Source organism: Theobroma cacao, chromosome 10 (genome assembly GCF_000208745.1).
Source record: "Theobroma cacao cultivar B97-61/B2 chromosome 10, Criollo_cocoa_genome_V2, whole genome shotgun sequence".
Lineage (NCBI taxonomy): Eukaryota > Viridiplantae > Streptophyta > Magnoliopsida > Malvales > Malvaceae > Theobroma > Theobroma cacao.
Window position 1 is genome coordinate 18,117,064 of NC_030859.1, and position 16,034 is coordinate 18,133,097.

The 16,034-nt window shown below is 32.2% G+C and overlaps 2 protein-coding genes across 2 annotated transcripts; both read right to left on the minus strand.

The window, feature by feature from the left end:
* Window positions 2,954-4,132, minus strand: LOC108663643 (putative uncharacterized protein DDB_G0286901). Its single transcript, XM_018128875.1, has one exon. The coding sequence runs from the start codon at window positions 4,130-4,132 to the stop codon at window positions 2,954-2,956; it is 1,179 nt and encodes a 392-aa protein (XP_017984364.1).
* Window positions 4,552-8,359, minus strand: LOC18587104. The gene is made up of 12 exons (XM_018128876.1): window positions 8,296-8,359; window positions 7,904-7,975; window positions 7,585-7,664; window positions 7,397-7,470; window positions 6,875-6,966; window positions 6,650-6,772; window positions 6,503-6,556; window positions 5,748-5,786; window positions 5,485-5,567; window positions 4,958-5,031; window positions 4,779-4,870; window positions 4,552-4,694 (listed from the first exon to the last, which is right to left on the minus strand). Exons 1-11 carry the CDS (start codon window positions 8,357-8,359, stop codon window positions 4,837-4,839), a joined length of 789 nt encoding a protein of 262 aa, XP_017984365.1. The 3' UTR covers window positions 4,552-4,694; window positions 4,779-4,836.

Here is a 16,034-nt window from a genome sequence, read left to right on the forward strand (position 1 = left end):
GTACCTCAAATTCATAGCCTGTTTCAATAAAAACAATTTATTGTTGTCAGTTCTAGAGGCATACAAGGTCTCAAGTTTTTCCCACAAAATTCTGGCATGTGAATCATTGGCAATATGATTCAAAACATTGTCATCTACCCACTGCCGAATAAAACCACAAACCATCTCGTGCTCAAAAGCTCATTCTTCATCAAATTTGTTCTCGGGTTTTTGAGTAGCAAATACCGGTAAATGTAATTTTGAGTAGAATCTTAACAACTATAAAATAATGGACTAATGATGAAATCACTCCCTTTAATTCAGACGAATGTACACAAAACTTATAGTTAATAAATATATAAAAAAATAAAACAATTTTGGGTAAATATCTCTTCTTTATTACAGAAGTATTGAAGGAATAAGAATAAATAATACTTTATGAATGAGTCATTTTGTAAAAACAAGAACAGTATTGTCGAATCATTAAAGAATAAATTAATCCAAAATTCAAACAACAGGATGAAATTAAGAAAAATATTGGAATTAGCTGATCAAACATTATTAATAAAAAAAAAAATACATGTAACTTGTAAGAATAATTATGGGGTGCACTAGTAGTCAGAATAGTTACTGAGTAGGACGTTCAATGAAAGTAGAAGATCGAGGTTAATGCCAAAGACGTTGGCTTTGATGGTAGTGCAAAGACAAAGAGCAGCTTCAAGATAGGTCATGCCTTGAATGAAGGTGCACTATAGTTTGGTTGGTACATCACCAACCACAACCTTCACCAAACCATTCAGCAGATTAGCACAGACGTCCAGGTTGAGGGGTTACAAGTGGACTTGACCTGCTGGTTGAGGCCACCAACGATCATGGCTATTGCTGGAATGATAAGAGATTTCTATGAATCTTGTTTAGAATCTCGGGAGTTGTTTTGAATTCCGTTTGAAGAATCATGGTAGTTGTTTTGGACTCCATTTGGGGAATCATGGGAGTTGTTTAGGACTCCATTTGGCAAATCATGAGACTTTTCTCCAATTCTATTGAAGGATTCGCTGTGAAGGTCAAATCGGCAAAGGGTTCTATAAGAAGAATTATTAGAAAAATAAATTAATAAAAACATGAAACGAGATCCCCACAAAGCAATCATATTCTATTGAAGGATTTGCTAGGAAATTCTTTACTTGGCAATTCTTTTCTTTAGTTGGAAAATTTTTTAGTTGGCAATTCCATATATTGCACATTCACAAACCAAAATCTCGCACGTCTATAATATCCAATTAATGGCCATTTTTGATTTATATAGTAAGGATTTGCAAGAAAATAACATGTGCATAACTTTCTAATGATGAGTACTGATCTACTTAGATCATTACTCAAGACCAAGTATTTGACAAACTGTCAATGTATGTTTATTTTTTCATAAAAATTTTGAGTTACATAAACCCCTATGATTCTGAGTTTAAAATTCAAGATTTCTATGACAAACTCTCAAGTTCTAACTCTCATCACATAAACATCATCTCTCAATTCTAGGATTCAAATCTAAGATTTCTAAAATAAACTCTCAAGTTCTAGCTGATAAAATCTTTATAAGTAATCCGGTTGAGCATATGAAAATTGAACACATGGTATATTAATTAAAGAGGGATTCACTATTTTATATAGATGTCAACAGATAGGATACTTGTTATTGTTTAGGTACCCGAACCTGAATCCTATTAAATTATAAAATATCCAAATCCTATAATTACCCAAATAAAATTTAAAATTATTACCCGAACCCGTAACTTAATATCCTAATACTACCCATTAAATACCCGTTTAAAGTTAAAGAGAAAAACAAAACAATAAATATATATTTTTAATTAAGTGGAAAAACTAAATATAATTCTTTTTCATATAATATCATAAAAGGAATTTGGTTAAATTGACAACGCTATTGGTTGTCAAAGAGTTTAGTCAAAGTTTAATCCCTTTTAAAAGCATACAATATATTTTATACATAATTATATATAAACAACCTGAACCCGAGACAGGTAGTAAATTACTACTCAAATTTGTCTCAAATCTGAATATAGGGTTCTTGAACCATAAATAATTGGGTTGAATACCAGCAGGTACCCGGTTAAAGGGTAGCTATTACCATCCTAGGATTTTATGCAACTCAACTCAAATAGTACAATGACAAGTAAACATCTATGTCTATGTAAAATTATGGACATGGTAAGATTGACCTCAATCTTATAATTAATCTAAAACACTTGTCCGTGATGATAAAATAAATGTTTTGGCTTTGGCTATAGTTGGTCAAACCTTATAATTGATTATCTCAATATTCTAGAGGTGATAAAAATTAATTATTATTCTCAGCCATTGAGACAAAAGTTCAATAGAAAGAATGAAAGATATGAACCTTATTCATTCGTTAAGTAATTAAGGTGATATAAAAGGAAAATAAAACCCCAGGTAACTTGATTCTAATACTTGGTTTTTAAATTATATACAAATGAAATTTGAAGAAAAGAAAGATCCATTCCAATATTTTGTATAAGCCAAAAATTAACTTTATAAATGCAATTTGTCTTTTTGCCCGCATCTACACTTGTCATAGGGATTAGTTAATTCCCATGCATTGCATCAAGACTTGGAAATTGAATTTCAAATGCTAAAAGCGGATTGCCAGTAATTATTCCATGTGGGAAAGTAGAAGAATATATTTATTGCAGAAAAGTATTCTAGTTTGGAAACAAGAATGAATAATACAAGATTACAAATTAGAAAAGGAATAGAAATGATGATAAGGAAGGCTAAAGAGCCTTCCTTCATCAAAGAAACAAGAATTATTAAAGAACGAATTAGTAAGAGAAAGCAATAACAAAGAGTCCCAAAGTCAAATTAAAGACTGGATGAAAGAAAAAGGAAGCAAGATCAATCAAACATTATTTGAGTACTTGAAAATGAAAAATAAAAATTATAGGGTGCACTGGTAGTCAGAAGAGACCTCCCTTCCACAGTTATTGAGTAGGACGCTTAATGATATCGGAAGGTTGAGGTCAATGCCTAGGACATTGGCTTTGATGGCAGTGCAAAGGCAAACAGCAGCTTCGAGATCAGCCACTCTTTGAATGAGGGTGCAGCATGGTTTGGTTGGTACGTTACCAAGCTCAACTTTCACCAAACCATTCAGCAGATTAGCACAGACACCTAGGTTTAGTGGGTTACAAGTGGACTTGCCCTGCTGGTTGAGGGCACCAAGGATCATGGCTGCTGCTGGAAGGATATCAACAGGTTTTCCGGAATTTGTTGTAGAATCTTTTGAATTATCATTGGAGTTCTCTCCATTTCCATTTGATAAATCGTTGAAGTTTAATAATCCCTTCCCGTTTGATGGATCCTCATTTAATAAATCATGTAAAATTTTTTCAACTCCTTCTGATGAATCATCAGAGTTTGTTCTTCCACTTGCAAAACTTCCATCATTTGATGAACCGTTGGAGTTACTTTGGATTTGATTTGATGAATGACGATCATGAGAGTTTTCTCCAACTCCGTTTGATGAATTATCTGAGTTTGTTCTTCCACTTGCAAAACTTTCATCATTTGATGAACCGTTGGAGTTATTTTGGATTTGATTTGATGAATGACGATCATGAGAGTTTTCTCCAACTCCATTTGATGAATCACCGGAGTTTGTTCTCCCACTTGTAAAACTTCTATCATTTGATGAACCGTTGGAGTTACTTTGGATTTGATTTGACGAATGACGATCATGAGAGTTTTCTTCAATTCCGTTTGATGAATCATTGGAGTTTGTTCTTCCACTTGCAAAACTTCCATCATTTGATGAACCATTAGAGTTACTTTGGATTTGATTTGAAGAATGATGATCATGAGAGTTTTCTTCAACTCCATTTGATAAATCATCGGAATTTGTTCTTCCACTTACAAAACCGCCAACATTTGATAAACTGTTGGAGTTACTTAGGATTTGATTAGAGGAATGATGATCATGAGAGTTTTCTCCAACTCCGTTTGATAAATCGTTGGACTCTGCAGGTTGATAGTTCACTTTGCGAGAGCTAACCAAAGCAAAGAAAAGGAGGTTGAGGGAGACAAAGATGGCAGTCGATGCTCCAGCCTTTGAAGCCATATGATATCCCACTGAAAATTTTGAAGTGCTCGAGTGGTTTTTGTGTTTAGAGAAATGCAATTGGTGAGGACCAAGGTTAAGCGGGCAAAGGGCTTTATAAGAGAGATAATAGTTTTAAAAAATTGGAAAGGAGACACATGCAGGCACGTTCTCTATTGAAGGTTTTGCTGTAATGTTGGTAGGCAAATTAATATTAAATTGCAGACAAATAACAAATCTCCCACGTTTAAGGCCAGTTCTTGATGTAGAAGAGGTGCCAGAGATCATAACAAGATTTGCAAAACTTGGCTATGAGTATCTACATTGAAGATTTGCGACTGAGACAAAGGTGTTCTTTCTTGGAGGAAAATCGGTCAAGTGCATTAAAGAATGTAGATAAGAATAAAGGAGAATAAAAACTCTATCTCGATAACCTTCAATATATATTCAATGTTATGAATATTAGATAGTAGTAAAATTTGAGACATTCTTGGTCACTTTCATCAACTTGCAAGACAGCCTAAGTCCTACTTAAGGAATATGGCATAACAAAGTGGCTCGACGAACTCAACTTCTTTGGACCCTAAAAAATACAGGGAAAATACAAACTTTAACACGGGAATTTTGTCCAAGAGGACAGTCAAGAAGATAGGGCTGAGGAACCAACCAGCAACTTTATCAGCCTCTTCCTCAGACATGCGAGCTTTAAACAGATCAGGAATATGTTATTTATAAATAGAACGAATTTCAGACTGGTCACTGTTGCAGAAAGCACAACATTTCAATATAGCATATAATTTAATCCATCATTTAAATAAAGTCAAGCAAAGAAAGACCTGTGCATACCATTTAAGCATGTCTAGCAGCAAAGCTACCTGATCATCCTCTGTTTTGTCATCTACCAAGCATACTTTGTACCACTGCCATTCCATTACGAACAGCAATGAGGCTATTGTCAATAATAAGCTCTTTGAAAACATGAGAAATGACAATGAATGATGTGACAATCCACATTATGCATAAAGGGTACAAACTCAACAAACTACTTACACCTTAATCAATAAATATAACCAATAAGAACTTATTAAAAGTTCCAAATGAAGCTCATATATCATTCGGTTAAAGCATTGATATGCATTTTTCCACTGCTCGAGCAATGAATCTTATCACAAATTGTTTACTAATAAAATAAAATTATTATATTACAATCCAATCCTAAATAGTGAAAGCCAATTTTCCATTTCCACATTGAGAGAATTTCAGGAAAAGGTGGGGAAGAGAATAATTGCCTTTTAAGAGGGGAAACAAGAAGACAACGCAGACATCACTATTTACACCTCACAAATTAAAAGCAACAAAAAGATATAACAAACCCTTTTCCCAAACTCATCAAAATGAAAATAACTATCGTATTTGTCATCAGAGAAACCACTGAAATCATAGCTGCATTCATCCTCTGTAAAAGCAATTATTAAAAAAAAAAAAAAAGGAGAGAACCATCATCAATGATAAAACAACACAAACTTAAGTTCCAAAATTGTAAGAGGTAAAACTACCAAAAACCACAAACACATGAGCAACACAGAAGGGGAAACAAAAAAATCCATAATTTTATAAGATGAATGCAAAGTGATACCTGAGAATTCTTCTTCTTCTGAATCCTTCAGCTCCAAATCTGTTTACAGTGAGTGAAAGAGTGAGACCCCAAAAAGAAAATCACAAGACTCTAAAGAGTTATACTCAATTACTCAACAAACTCTACAACTTCCCACTTTAACAGCTCTTAGAAACACAGTATCCACCTAATCTTACAATGAAAACGTTAAAAATTAGTTCATTAGCTACGGACAAAAGTGGCTTTATGCTGCAGGCTATGATTTCACTGTAGCATCTAAAGCTAATAAATCATGTTTTGAAGTCACAAAACAGAAGTTTGGCTACTTAAGTGAGCAGAATGAGAAAAACAAATTCATCTAGTCAAACCTATCAGTTTGGGATCACGGCTTAATTAAGCAATTGAGCAGACCAAAGACTAATAAAAGCTGGGTCATAGGAACTTCCACATCATATGAATTCTCCAAATGAGGGTGCACAAATACCAGTAAATAAGATAGCTTCCAATCCTAAGATTATTTGCACTTCAACTGTAATGTGTGACAATAATGTTTACAAGGGAGATGTCAAATATCCATCACTGTAACTTTCTTTTCAAACCAGCCTCTTGGTCATTGTCATTGTTTTTCTTAAAAGCCAACTTGACTACTTTTCTTTTCTCATGCACACAGCCCAAGGATTCCAAAACATGAGCAATCAAACATTTCAATAGCACACCTAGTAGAATGCAAGATTAATACCACATATCCAAATAATTCAATGTCACGTGAGGCATACCTTCATTATACGTCCATTTCTCTTTGTTTTGTCTCCACTCCGAGAGTATGCTGCCTGCCACAATCATAATATAGATCTCACATTTTCAACAAACAGCATAGAAGATAAAGCGAAGGGCAAAACAACCGTAGAGCAAGTAAAGCATACCTAGGCTAAGCTTTTGTTTCTTTGATTTTGGTCTAACCTTAAAAATTCCAGACATGATCCGTTTTGCAGACTGAACATCGTCACTCGGTGAAACCATTGCGACGTACTTAACTTCTGCCAACGCTTGAAACCAAAAGAAAAAAAAGGGAGGAGTCAACTTTAACACAAAGGTTCTTTTTCCTAGGGGAAATCTGAAAAGAGAGGGAGAAAACTGAAGGAACTAACCACGGAATTTTTGAGCCTCTGCATAAGTCATGTAAGCTTGAAACAAACAGATACTGCAGTATCGATAAATAGAACAGAGTTCAGACTTATCACTGTTGAAGAAACATAAAATTGTATCATTCACCTAATAGCATATAATTCAATCCATAAGCATAAAATGAGTAAACTCCACCTACACCACTTTTAGTTTCAACTTTTCTCACATTGCACCCTGTAATTTGTTTTTTTCTCAATTAGTACCTGTTATTAAGTTTTGTTCCCACAAGGGATTATCAAGTTAATTTCACTTAGTGATATTATCAAAACACCATCAATTCAAAACTTATCGTATTTGTTCACACTGAAGAGTATTATTGTAATTTCATCAAGTAAATTAATGATGTAAACCCTTTGTAAGTAAAACTCATTCACAAAGTGCTAATTGAGAAAAATAATAAGGAAAAAAGTTAAAACCACAGGGTGTGTATCTGGAGTTTACCAATCATTAGACTAGAGTCAAGCGAAAGAAAGACTTGCTCTTACCATTTAAGCATGTCTAACAGCAAAGCTACCTGCTCATCACGGTCATTCATCTCTAACAAGCCTACCCTGTACCACTGTGGTTGCATAAGGTGGAGCAATGAAGTGTCAAGAACCGGTTTTAAAAGAGAACAATGAACTACTTACACTTGAAAAACTGAAAGCAACAGAAAAAATCATATAGAGCATACCCTTTTTCTATTCCTATATAGAGAAAGATTAGTCCCATAATTATTCGAGGAACCACCGGAGTCCCGGCTGATATTATCTTCTGTTAAAGCATAAAACAATATTGATGTAAAAAAAAAAAATCAATGAAAATCAATACACACATTAAGTCCCAAAATAGTTAAGACAGGCAGTGATAAAAAAGTAAAGAAAGGGTAAAATCAAATAGAAAACCTAATCAAAAAATTACTGCCTCCTAGTCTGTTACATTTTTTAGTCCATCTTATTCATTCCTTACTAAATAGCCAGAAAGAAAAGAGGATTATATAATTTAAGGAATACCTTTGTTTTCTACATCTTCTCCTTCACTGATTTTGTCTTCAGGCAGCATCATCAAGGTGGACTCTAACTCAACTGCATTTAATAAATCAAAGAAATTTCAATATAACTCAACTAAGGCAACAAAAGAAGAGAAATTATATGACGATTTCAAGCTATTGAATTTGGGGTTCCAGTTCGGAACAAGAACAACTCTCTAAACAAGATGATTTGAAATTAAATATAAATGAAACCCACCACCATATATTATGCATGCAATCCTACGATCAACATAATTTCAAAACAAATAAAATAAAATCTTGGACACAGCAGAGCAGAATCAGATGATAATAAGTTCAAAGTTAAAACAATTAAGAACAAATTCGAAATCCATAGGGAAGGCTGAGGAGCGAGACCTGACGATGAGAGGGAGAAGGAACTGCTTGCATGGGAATGAAGTCTTGCTTCTCCACGAACCATGGCGGTTGCGTTGCTTATTCCCTTTTTATAACGGCCCTTATGACCATGTAAACATGGTGTGCTATTTTATTTAATTTTTTATTTTTTTTGTAATTATGAATTTATTACTTAAATTAATTGGATTAATTTAGTAATCAAAATATATAGTAAATTTTTTTTTTGAAATGTATGAATACTATTGATTCACAGCAGGGGTACATAAGTTAGATAAGAGTCTCACGAGTTATACAAAAGACTCGTATCAATATACAATCCTGCATCTATGATCTCAAAAACTCTATACACAAAAACCACCCAATTGGAAGCCAAAAAGAATAACAGCACCAAAACAAATACAAGAGACACAGTAAAAATACAAATACATCAATACAATCAATAAACATTCCAACACCAGCAAATGATATTCAATATAATTAATTAAACGCATTATAAATTAGAAAGCTAGGAGAATGTTTCACGGATATTATATGAGCATGAGAAGAGATGAGTTTTTAGACTTAGTAAGGACCTTCTTCTACATGATAGGCATTTTTGTATTTTTTAAGTTGGGAGTGTAGACTTGTGACAAGTGGTATCAAATCTTACCAATCTTTTCATTTATGTGAAACCATCCTTAAGAGATACTAAAGTCAAGGCGAATCCAAAACAAGGTGGGTTTCTCTCCTTTATAGTTGAAAGAGTCAAGACAACAAGGGCGTTGCATAATTGGGTGAATAGAATGTCGCGGATTTTATATTACTAAGAGATAAGATGAGTTTTGGATATACAAGTAAAACTTTTTTCCACTTGATAGATATGTCTTTGGGTTAAAAGTATTGGCTCCTGACAATTGATAAATGCATTAAGGTAGAATTGGGTATTAATTTTGAAATCATGACAATGATCTAATCAATTGCCATGACGATTTGATTAATAGTGATCTTAAATTACCATATTTGTTATGATATTACAAATCTTTTCAGTATTGCATTGAAAATAATCACAGAATACAAAATACTCCAAATAAATAAGAAAGCAATAATTTCTATTTTTATTGAATAAATTCTGACATTGTATAAGAAATTACAAAGCATGAACCAATTTTAATCAATACCATTCCCTAAAACAACTAATAAAAGTCATTAATTGGTTCTTCTAAAAGTCCAGATTTCATAGATTGTCTTATAATTGAACTATTTAAAAATAGACTCATTTTCTTTTGTATACTTAATTATTGAGCCAAAAGTATCCATAGTACTGTAAAAATGTAACTAGAACGTAGTTCCAGCCTAATTAAATATTTATTGACATAATATTTGAAAAAAATTTTAAATTAATTTAAAAAATTCAAATAAATTTTTATTTTTTCTATTACGTTTTATCAAGCTCCTATCTTTTTATTTTAGCATGTTGCACATGGACACTTGCAAACAGATGGTGAAGAGTTGTGAGATCCATTCACGTGCCAAGGAAACAATTGAGATTGCGGACTAATTAGCTAAAAACGGGGTTTACAAGACATAACCATTATCAATGAATATCTGCAAAATGTTTGATAGCAACGAAGTGATGGAAATGCAACAATGGGCACAAGGGAGATTGATGATCAGACAGATGCGGGATGTGGCGAATGCCAGTTAGATGCTCTTGTGGTGCTGTAATAAACTACTTTTGGTTTTGATTTTCTGTTGCCACTAGTAACAGACCCTATGTAGTTGTCAATGTTGTTGTTGTCTTATGGTCTCAGGTTGCGACCCTCGTTTAGGGTTGGCTCTGTCTTCTGAGGTGTTGTCCTACTTGTTGGGTTGTTTTTCAATTCGGAATGTTGTGCTCGGACAATGTGGTTTTAAGTGTGGTTTTACAAGTTTTGAGGCCTCGGGTTGTGCTTGCCTTTGATAGGGAGTGATTTGACTGTGAATGCCGGGATTGTAACATGGTTCAGAGATACCTCACGGTCTGAATCAAGGACGGATTCAAGAATTTTTCAAAGTGGTGTCATAATTAAAATAATAATAATAATTTAAAAAATTATTAGTAAAATTTTGTTATTGTTGCCTGAGAGATAATTTCTTTCTTTAAAACTATCTTTCCATAGCTTATTTATCCAAAATTATAAAAACTTGTTAAAAATTACTCCTCATTAGCATAAAATAAAATATAATCTTATATAGCAAATTATTGGATTTAACAATAAACAATAGGACAATTTTCTATTCATTGATCAAAACTAAACTTAAGCATCCATAACCACGTAAAGTTAAATACAAAAATAAAATAATAAAACAATATATCTACAAAATAAATAAAAAAAAGAAAGTCTGATAATTTTAAGATACCATTTGACATACAATGCTATTTTCTATTAATTAGATTATAATTATAAACCCAAACTATCAAATTAATTAAAAAATATTTAGACATGAAGTATTTAAAAACTTAATTTGGGTTGAAAATTACCTATAATTGAAGCTTAGATGAGTTGGTTTGAACGTGAAAACGTAGCCAATGATCGAGAAGAGGAAGCATCACTGCAAGTATCAAGAGTAGGATTTGAATTTTTTAAGAGGGAAAGTAGTTTAGGTTTTGACTTTTTAAATAAAATCTTAAATTATAGAAAAAAAATTTTCATCTTTCCATATAGTATTTAAATATTAGTATATAAATTACTTTTTGATAAATCTACTTTGACTTGGAGTCTTTAACTCCATTCCCTACAAAATTACAAACAAATTAATAGGTATCATTAATTACATAAAACTCTAGTATAATAATATACCGAGTAGAAATTTTTGATGCTTCAACGAATGACTGGTGTCATGTGACACCACTCCTCTTAATGTAGGTCTGTCCATGGTTTAGAGGATCAATTGGCATTGTAAAGACTGTTTTGCACAATTTTTTTTTTTTTGGTTTTGTTGTTTAGCAATCATGCTTGCAAGGGGATGATGTTGAGAGGAATTTGTCTCATGCAGCTTGATCCCAAGTGCAACTATGGTTTTTGTTCTTTCTTATTTAGCATGCGTATGTTGACTCTATAAATTTTTTATGATAACAAAACATTCTTCATTTATTAATGCCTAACTTCACTATTTAAGTGTATAGGATTTAATTTAATACCCCTAACAAAGTTGTTAATTAAAAGCAAGTTAAGTATCTTGCTAAGTTTAATGAAGAGTTAATCAGCTAAGAAGGAAAGAGCAAGTAATGAACAAAAACAGAATCTTAGTAACTAATTATCAAGGAACCTTAATCAGTTAAAGCATGGTTGTGTGATAAGCTGAAGCAAAACAGAAATATGCTAAGTGATTAAGAGGTCTGGTTAATCGGTTAGAGAACAAGGTCCTAGTATCTTTAAGCACCAAAAACAAGTTTGAAAATATAGTTGATCATTGAAAGGAGCCAAAATGATCTTCTAGTCGATTAAAGATAATTTTAATCAGTTATGGTTAAAGAAAGTAAAGCTTCAATTAGTCAAGGGAAGAGCTAACCAATTAGAAAAAGATTGCTGTGTAGAGAAGTGAAAACAAAAAGTTTGTAATCGGTTAAAGCCTGCCATAACCAGTTAGAGGAAGTCTACTGCAGAAGAGAAGTCTGAATATGGAGAACTCTGAATCGATTAGAGCCTCTTATAATTGGTTAAAGTAGAGAATGCAGCAATAGGATAGTGCAAGGTAGAGAAGCAGTAATCGGTTAAACCTAGCTCTAAACGATTAGCCAAAGTATGTCTGCTTATTTGAATTTAAACACTAAAGGACAAAATAAATGCTAAAAGTGTATCAAAGTTGTTTCTAACGGCTAGAAACTGTCTTCAACAAAAAAATCTAACCCCCTAAGTATAAAAGGAAGCTCCAACGATCAAAGAAGTAAGATTTGAAGAGAAAAGAGCTACCTTGAGCAAAAAGCAAAATATTCTTCACCAAAAACACTTGTTCTTCATTCCAAATCTAGAAAAAGTATTTAAGCTTGATTGTAATCTATCCAGACTTGTAAAGGTACTTAGTTATACTTCTTTTTCTTCTCTTTATTGAGAAATTAGAATGTGAGAAGTACTCTAAAGCTTGTTGTAAGGGATTAGAGCTTGGGTTAGAAGCTCACTTTGTAAAAGTATGGTGGAAGCTGTTAATTCCACTGGTTTAGTGAAGTTGGGTTGAAAATCCTTGATTGGGAAATCAAGGTAGTAGATGTAGGTCAAATAGATCGAACCACTATAAATAGCTTTACATTATCTCCTTCTTTTTACCTTTCCTTACTTGGTGTCCTTTGGCCACTAGAAGTTTTATATTCATTTTTCCTCTACTCAGTTAAAAGTTTTATCTTTCAAGAAGGGCTGAGCTTAAAATTTTTAGTGCTATTCACCTCCCTCTAGCACTCCATTGGGACCAATAACGTAGAGGGTCTAACGAGGAGGTTTCTATCACTTTTGCTTAGCTCTGCACACTACCGATTAAAAAGGTAGTGTTTGTAAACTTATGATAATAATGATATCCCATCATTTGCTTTTCAAAAAAAAAAACTCTTATGACTAATGGTTGATTAATTATCATTAATCAAAATATCACTTGCCATTTTATGCCCAAGTGACGATAATGTGGTCCTGACGTGCCGTTGACGTGGGGAGTTAAAATATCAAATGACCACGTAAGTATCTCACATCAGCATGCTACCTTATCATCTATTATGACATATTAAAATGCCACATCAGTGCCACATGACATAGAATGATAAGTTATATTTTGACTAATAACAATTAATCAATTATTAGTTATAAATACTTATTTAGCTCAAAATAAAAGTATAAGAGTTTGATTAAACGTAATCAAAGAAAAATAGCTTATTTGAATTTTTCTGAAAGTTTATGAATTTTTTTAAGTATTATATCATATTAATTTAAACTCTTAAAATACAAATAATATGACTTGTATCCTTATCTATATTCAAGCAATTTCCCTGAGCAACTTTATGTCAAATAAGGCTTGTGTTGTGATGCTCTAATTAATAGGCTCATTTTTCATATTTTCTTTACAATTTTATTTCCTAGATTTAATTCTAACCATGTAGGTTACTGCATAAAGAACAAATTTCAAATAGATTTTTCCAAGGAGAAAACTACTTATAACCAAGTCTTTTATATATATATATATATATATATATATATATATAATNTTTATTATATATATATATATATATATATATATATATAGAAAACTAATTATAACCAAGTCTTTTATATATATATATATATATATTGTTAGACTTGGAATGATTTTTGTTTTAATTTGACAAAATTGCACATTGATTCAGATTCGATTGCAAGCATTTGAAAATGTTTTGATTCATCATTCCAATCCTCTAAAGCCTTAGAAAACGTTTGAAAAATCATTTATGCTTAGAAATATCAAAGAGCTTTCAAACATTAAGTTTTCAATTAGAGGAAACAAAAGCAAGCATTTTATAGCTTGATACTCGATTACAAGGAAGCCATACTCAACCACACATGCACAAATGAAGATAAAGTGAAGCCATACTTGACTACAATGTGCCTACTCAATCCTATGGCAGAATGCAAGAAAAAGTTGAAGGAAGCATTGAAAACTTGACTTTAGAGAAGCAATACTCGACCTTATGGCAAAATGTATGAAAAGTTGAAGCATTGAAGGAAAATTATATATGTCGATAGGCATATGTGGTAGAATTCTAGATCATGGTAAGTGATATCTGACAAAAGCATTTTCTTCTAACCAGATTCTATGTGTGCATGTGTGTGTGTGTGCGTGTTAAAAGAGATATGTGGTTGAGTAAGCAATTTGTCTCTTGTGTTTAAGTTATATTATGAAACAAATTCCAAATTAATAATATTACGGAGGAATACCAATTTATTTCAATCAATATTCTATTAATTAATTGAATTCTACTTCTACACAATTTTGCTAAAAAAAAAAAGAATATAGTATTTTGCTTATTATATTAAAAACAATTATTGCTTTAGCTTGTATTTTATATCTTAACTAATAGTTATTGTTCAATTTAGTTAAATTTTACTTTAATTGAGCATGCATATTATTCACTATGCATGGATTTTCAATAGAAGAAAATTTTAACAAATGGCAATAGATATTTTTCATAGTGATATTTATTAAAAAATTTTGAAATTAATATATTATCTCTTGAAGTTGGTGAAAAAAATGCATTAAAGAACGCACCCTTTAATAGATATATATATATATATCTTATTTTATCATATAATGTTATAATGTTAGCTCAATGAACAAGTGACAAGAATGTCCAAGAGGGGGTTGAATTGGAGTTTAAAAATTTTTGGACAACAAGAATGAATAGGTACAGTGGACTATGAGGAACCATCAGTCGATCTCAGATAAAAAATTGTCTTCAAAGCTTGTAAAAGAAGTTCTAAAGAAAACTTTGATGATTGTGTCAATCTTATGCAGGTCTACACAATCAAAATATAAGCCAAAGATCATTTTTGAAATTATTAATATGTTATTTGAAATGTAAACCAATCAAAGCACAATCAAGAACTATTTTCAAGAAGTCTTTTTAAAATGATATAAATAAGTCAAGAAAGCATAAGAAAGATTAACAAGGATGCTAGCTAAGAAATGAAAAGTGTAACTAAGTATTTCAAGCAATTTATGAAAATGATTTTCTTGGAATGAACAGTGGCAAATCAAAACAATAATGAAAAATGAAGATGCAAGTATTTTTATAGATGTTTGGCTTTCTTAAATGCCTATGTCTTCTCTCTTGGATTACCAAGGAGTTTCAAATCTATTAAAGGAACGTACTTTTTAACAGGATCAATCAAAACCCTCAAAATAGCTTTTTCCTTGCTCAACATAACCCTCACAATCGCTTTTTATTAGTTTCAAGTGCAACCACAAATTCCCTTTTACACGAGAACAAGCATAACCCACATTAACTTTTCAAGATTAAATTAGAATCTTTACAAGGGTGGAAACAAGGAATAGCAAGAGTGCCTCTAAGAGGTAAATTTTGTTAGGTAATACACGAGAGGAAGTATGCCTAAATAATGAATACAAAGATTGGAGTGAAAGCACAAGTGAAGTTTGTACTCAAGAATCCTTGCTTTTGCTCTTTTCTCTTTTCAAGATTTTGATTCTCAAGAGATTGGCTTGTTTCTCTCTTCTTCCACACTTTGAAATGCTTCCAAGGGGTCCTTGTTATAGTTGAGGAAGTCTTGGAGCCATTGGAGATAAATCAGGCAAGAAACTAGCCATTTGTTCTTTGAGTTTTTTGTCTAACATTCACTTGTAGTTGACTAGAGAAGCTTTGGGATTGATTGGGGCTTCTTAAATTTTGAAATTTTGCATCCAACTTGCCTTAGGATCGATTAGGAGACTTATGGGATCCATTGGGAAACTACTGGGATCAAATAAGGCTATGTTTCTTCAAGATTTTCATCCATTCTCCCGTAAGATCGATTGAGGCTTTGATTTTTTCAATATTTCCACACATTTTGCCTTTAGATCAATCAGCCTTGCTCTAGGATTGACTGGGGCTTTTAAATCTTCAAGTTTCTTGACATGAAACAAGCTTGGTGTAGTGTAGATCAATCATCTTTGAATGCCTTAAGATAAACTTCACCACTTGTAAACCTATCTTGCAACTTTATCATCTTAAGAGTGAATCTTAAGAAGAGCTTAAAAAGACTCATTCA

Excerpts from the sequence above, each read along its gene's own strand:
- LOC108663643 (XM_018128875.1), bottom strand. The coding sequence starts at position 4,132 with ATGGCTTCAAAGGCTGGAGCATCGACTGCCATCTTTGTCTCCCTCAAC.
- LOC18587104 (XM_018128876.1), bottom strand. The coding sequence starts at position 8,359 with ATGGTTCGTGGAGAAGCAAGACTTCATTCCCATGCAAGCAGTTCCTTC. Across the intron at positions 7,665-7,903 it reads AGAAGATGTAGAAAACAAAG|AAGATAATATCAGCCGGGAC; the intron begins GTATTCCTTAAA and ends ATGCTTTAACAG. Across the intron at positions 5,568-5,747 it reads AGAAGAAGAAGAATTCTCAG|AGGATGAATGCAGCTATGAT; the intron begins GTATCACTTTGC and ends TTGCTTTTACAG.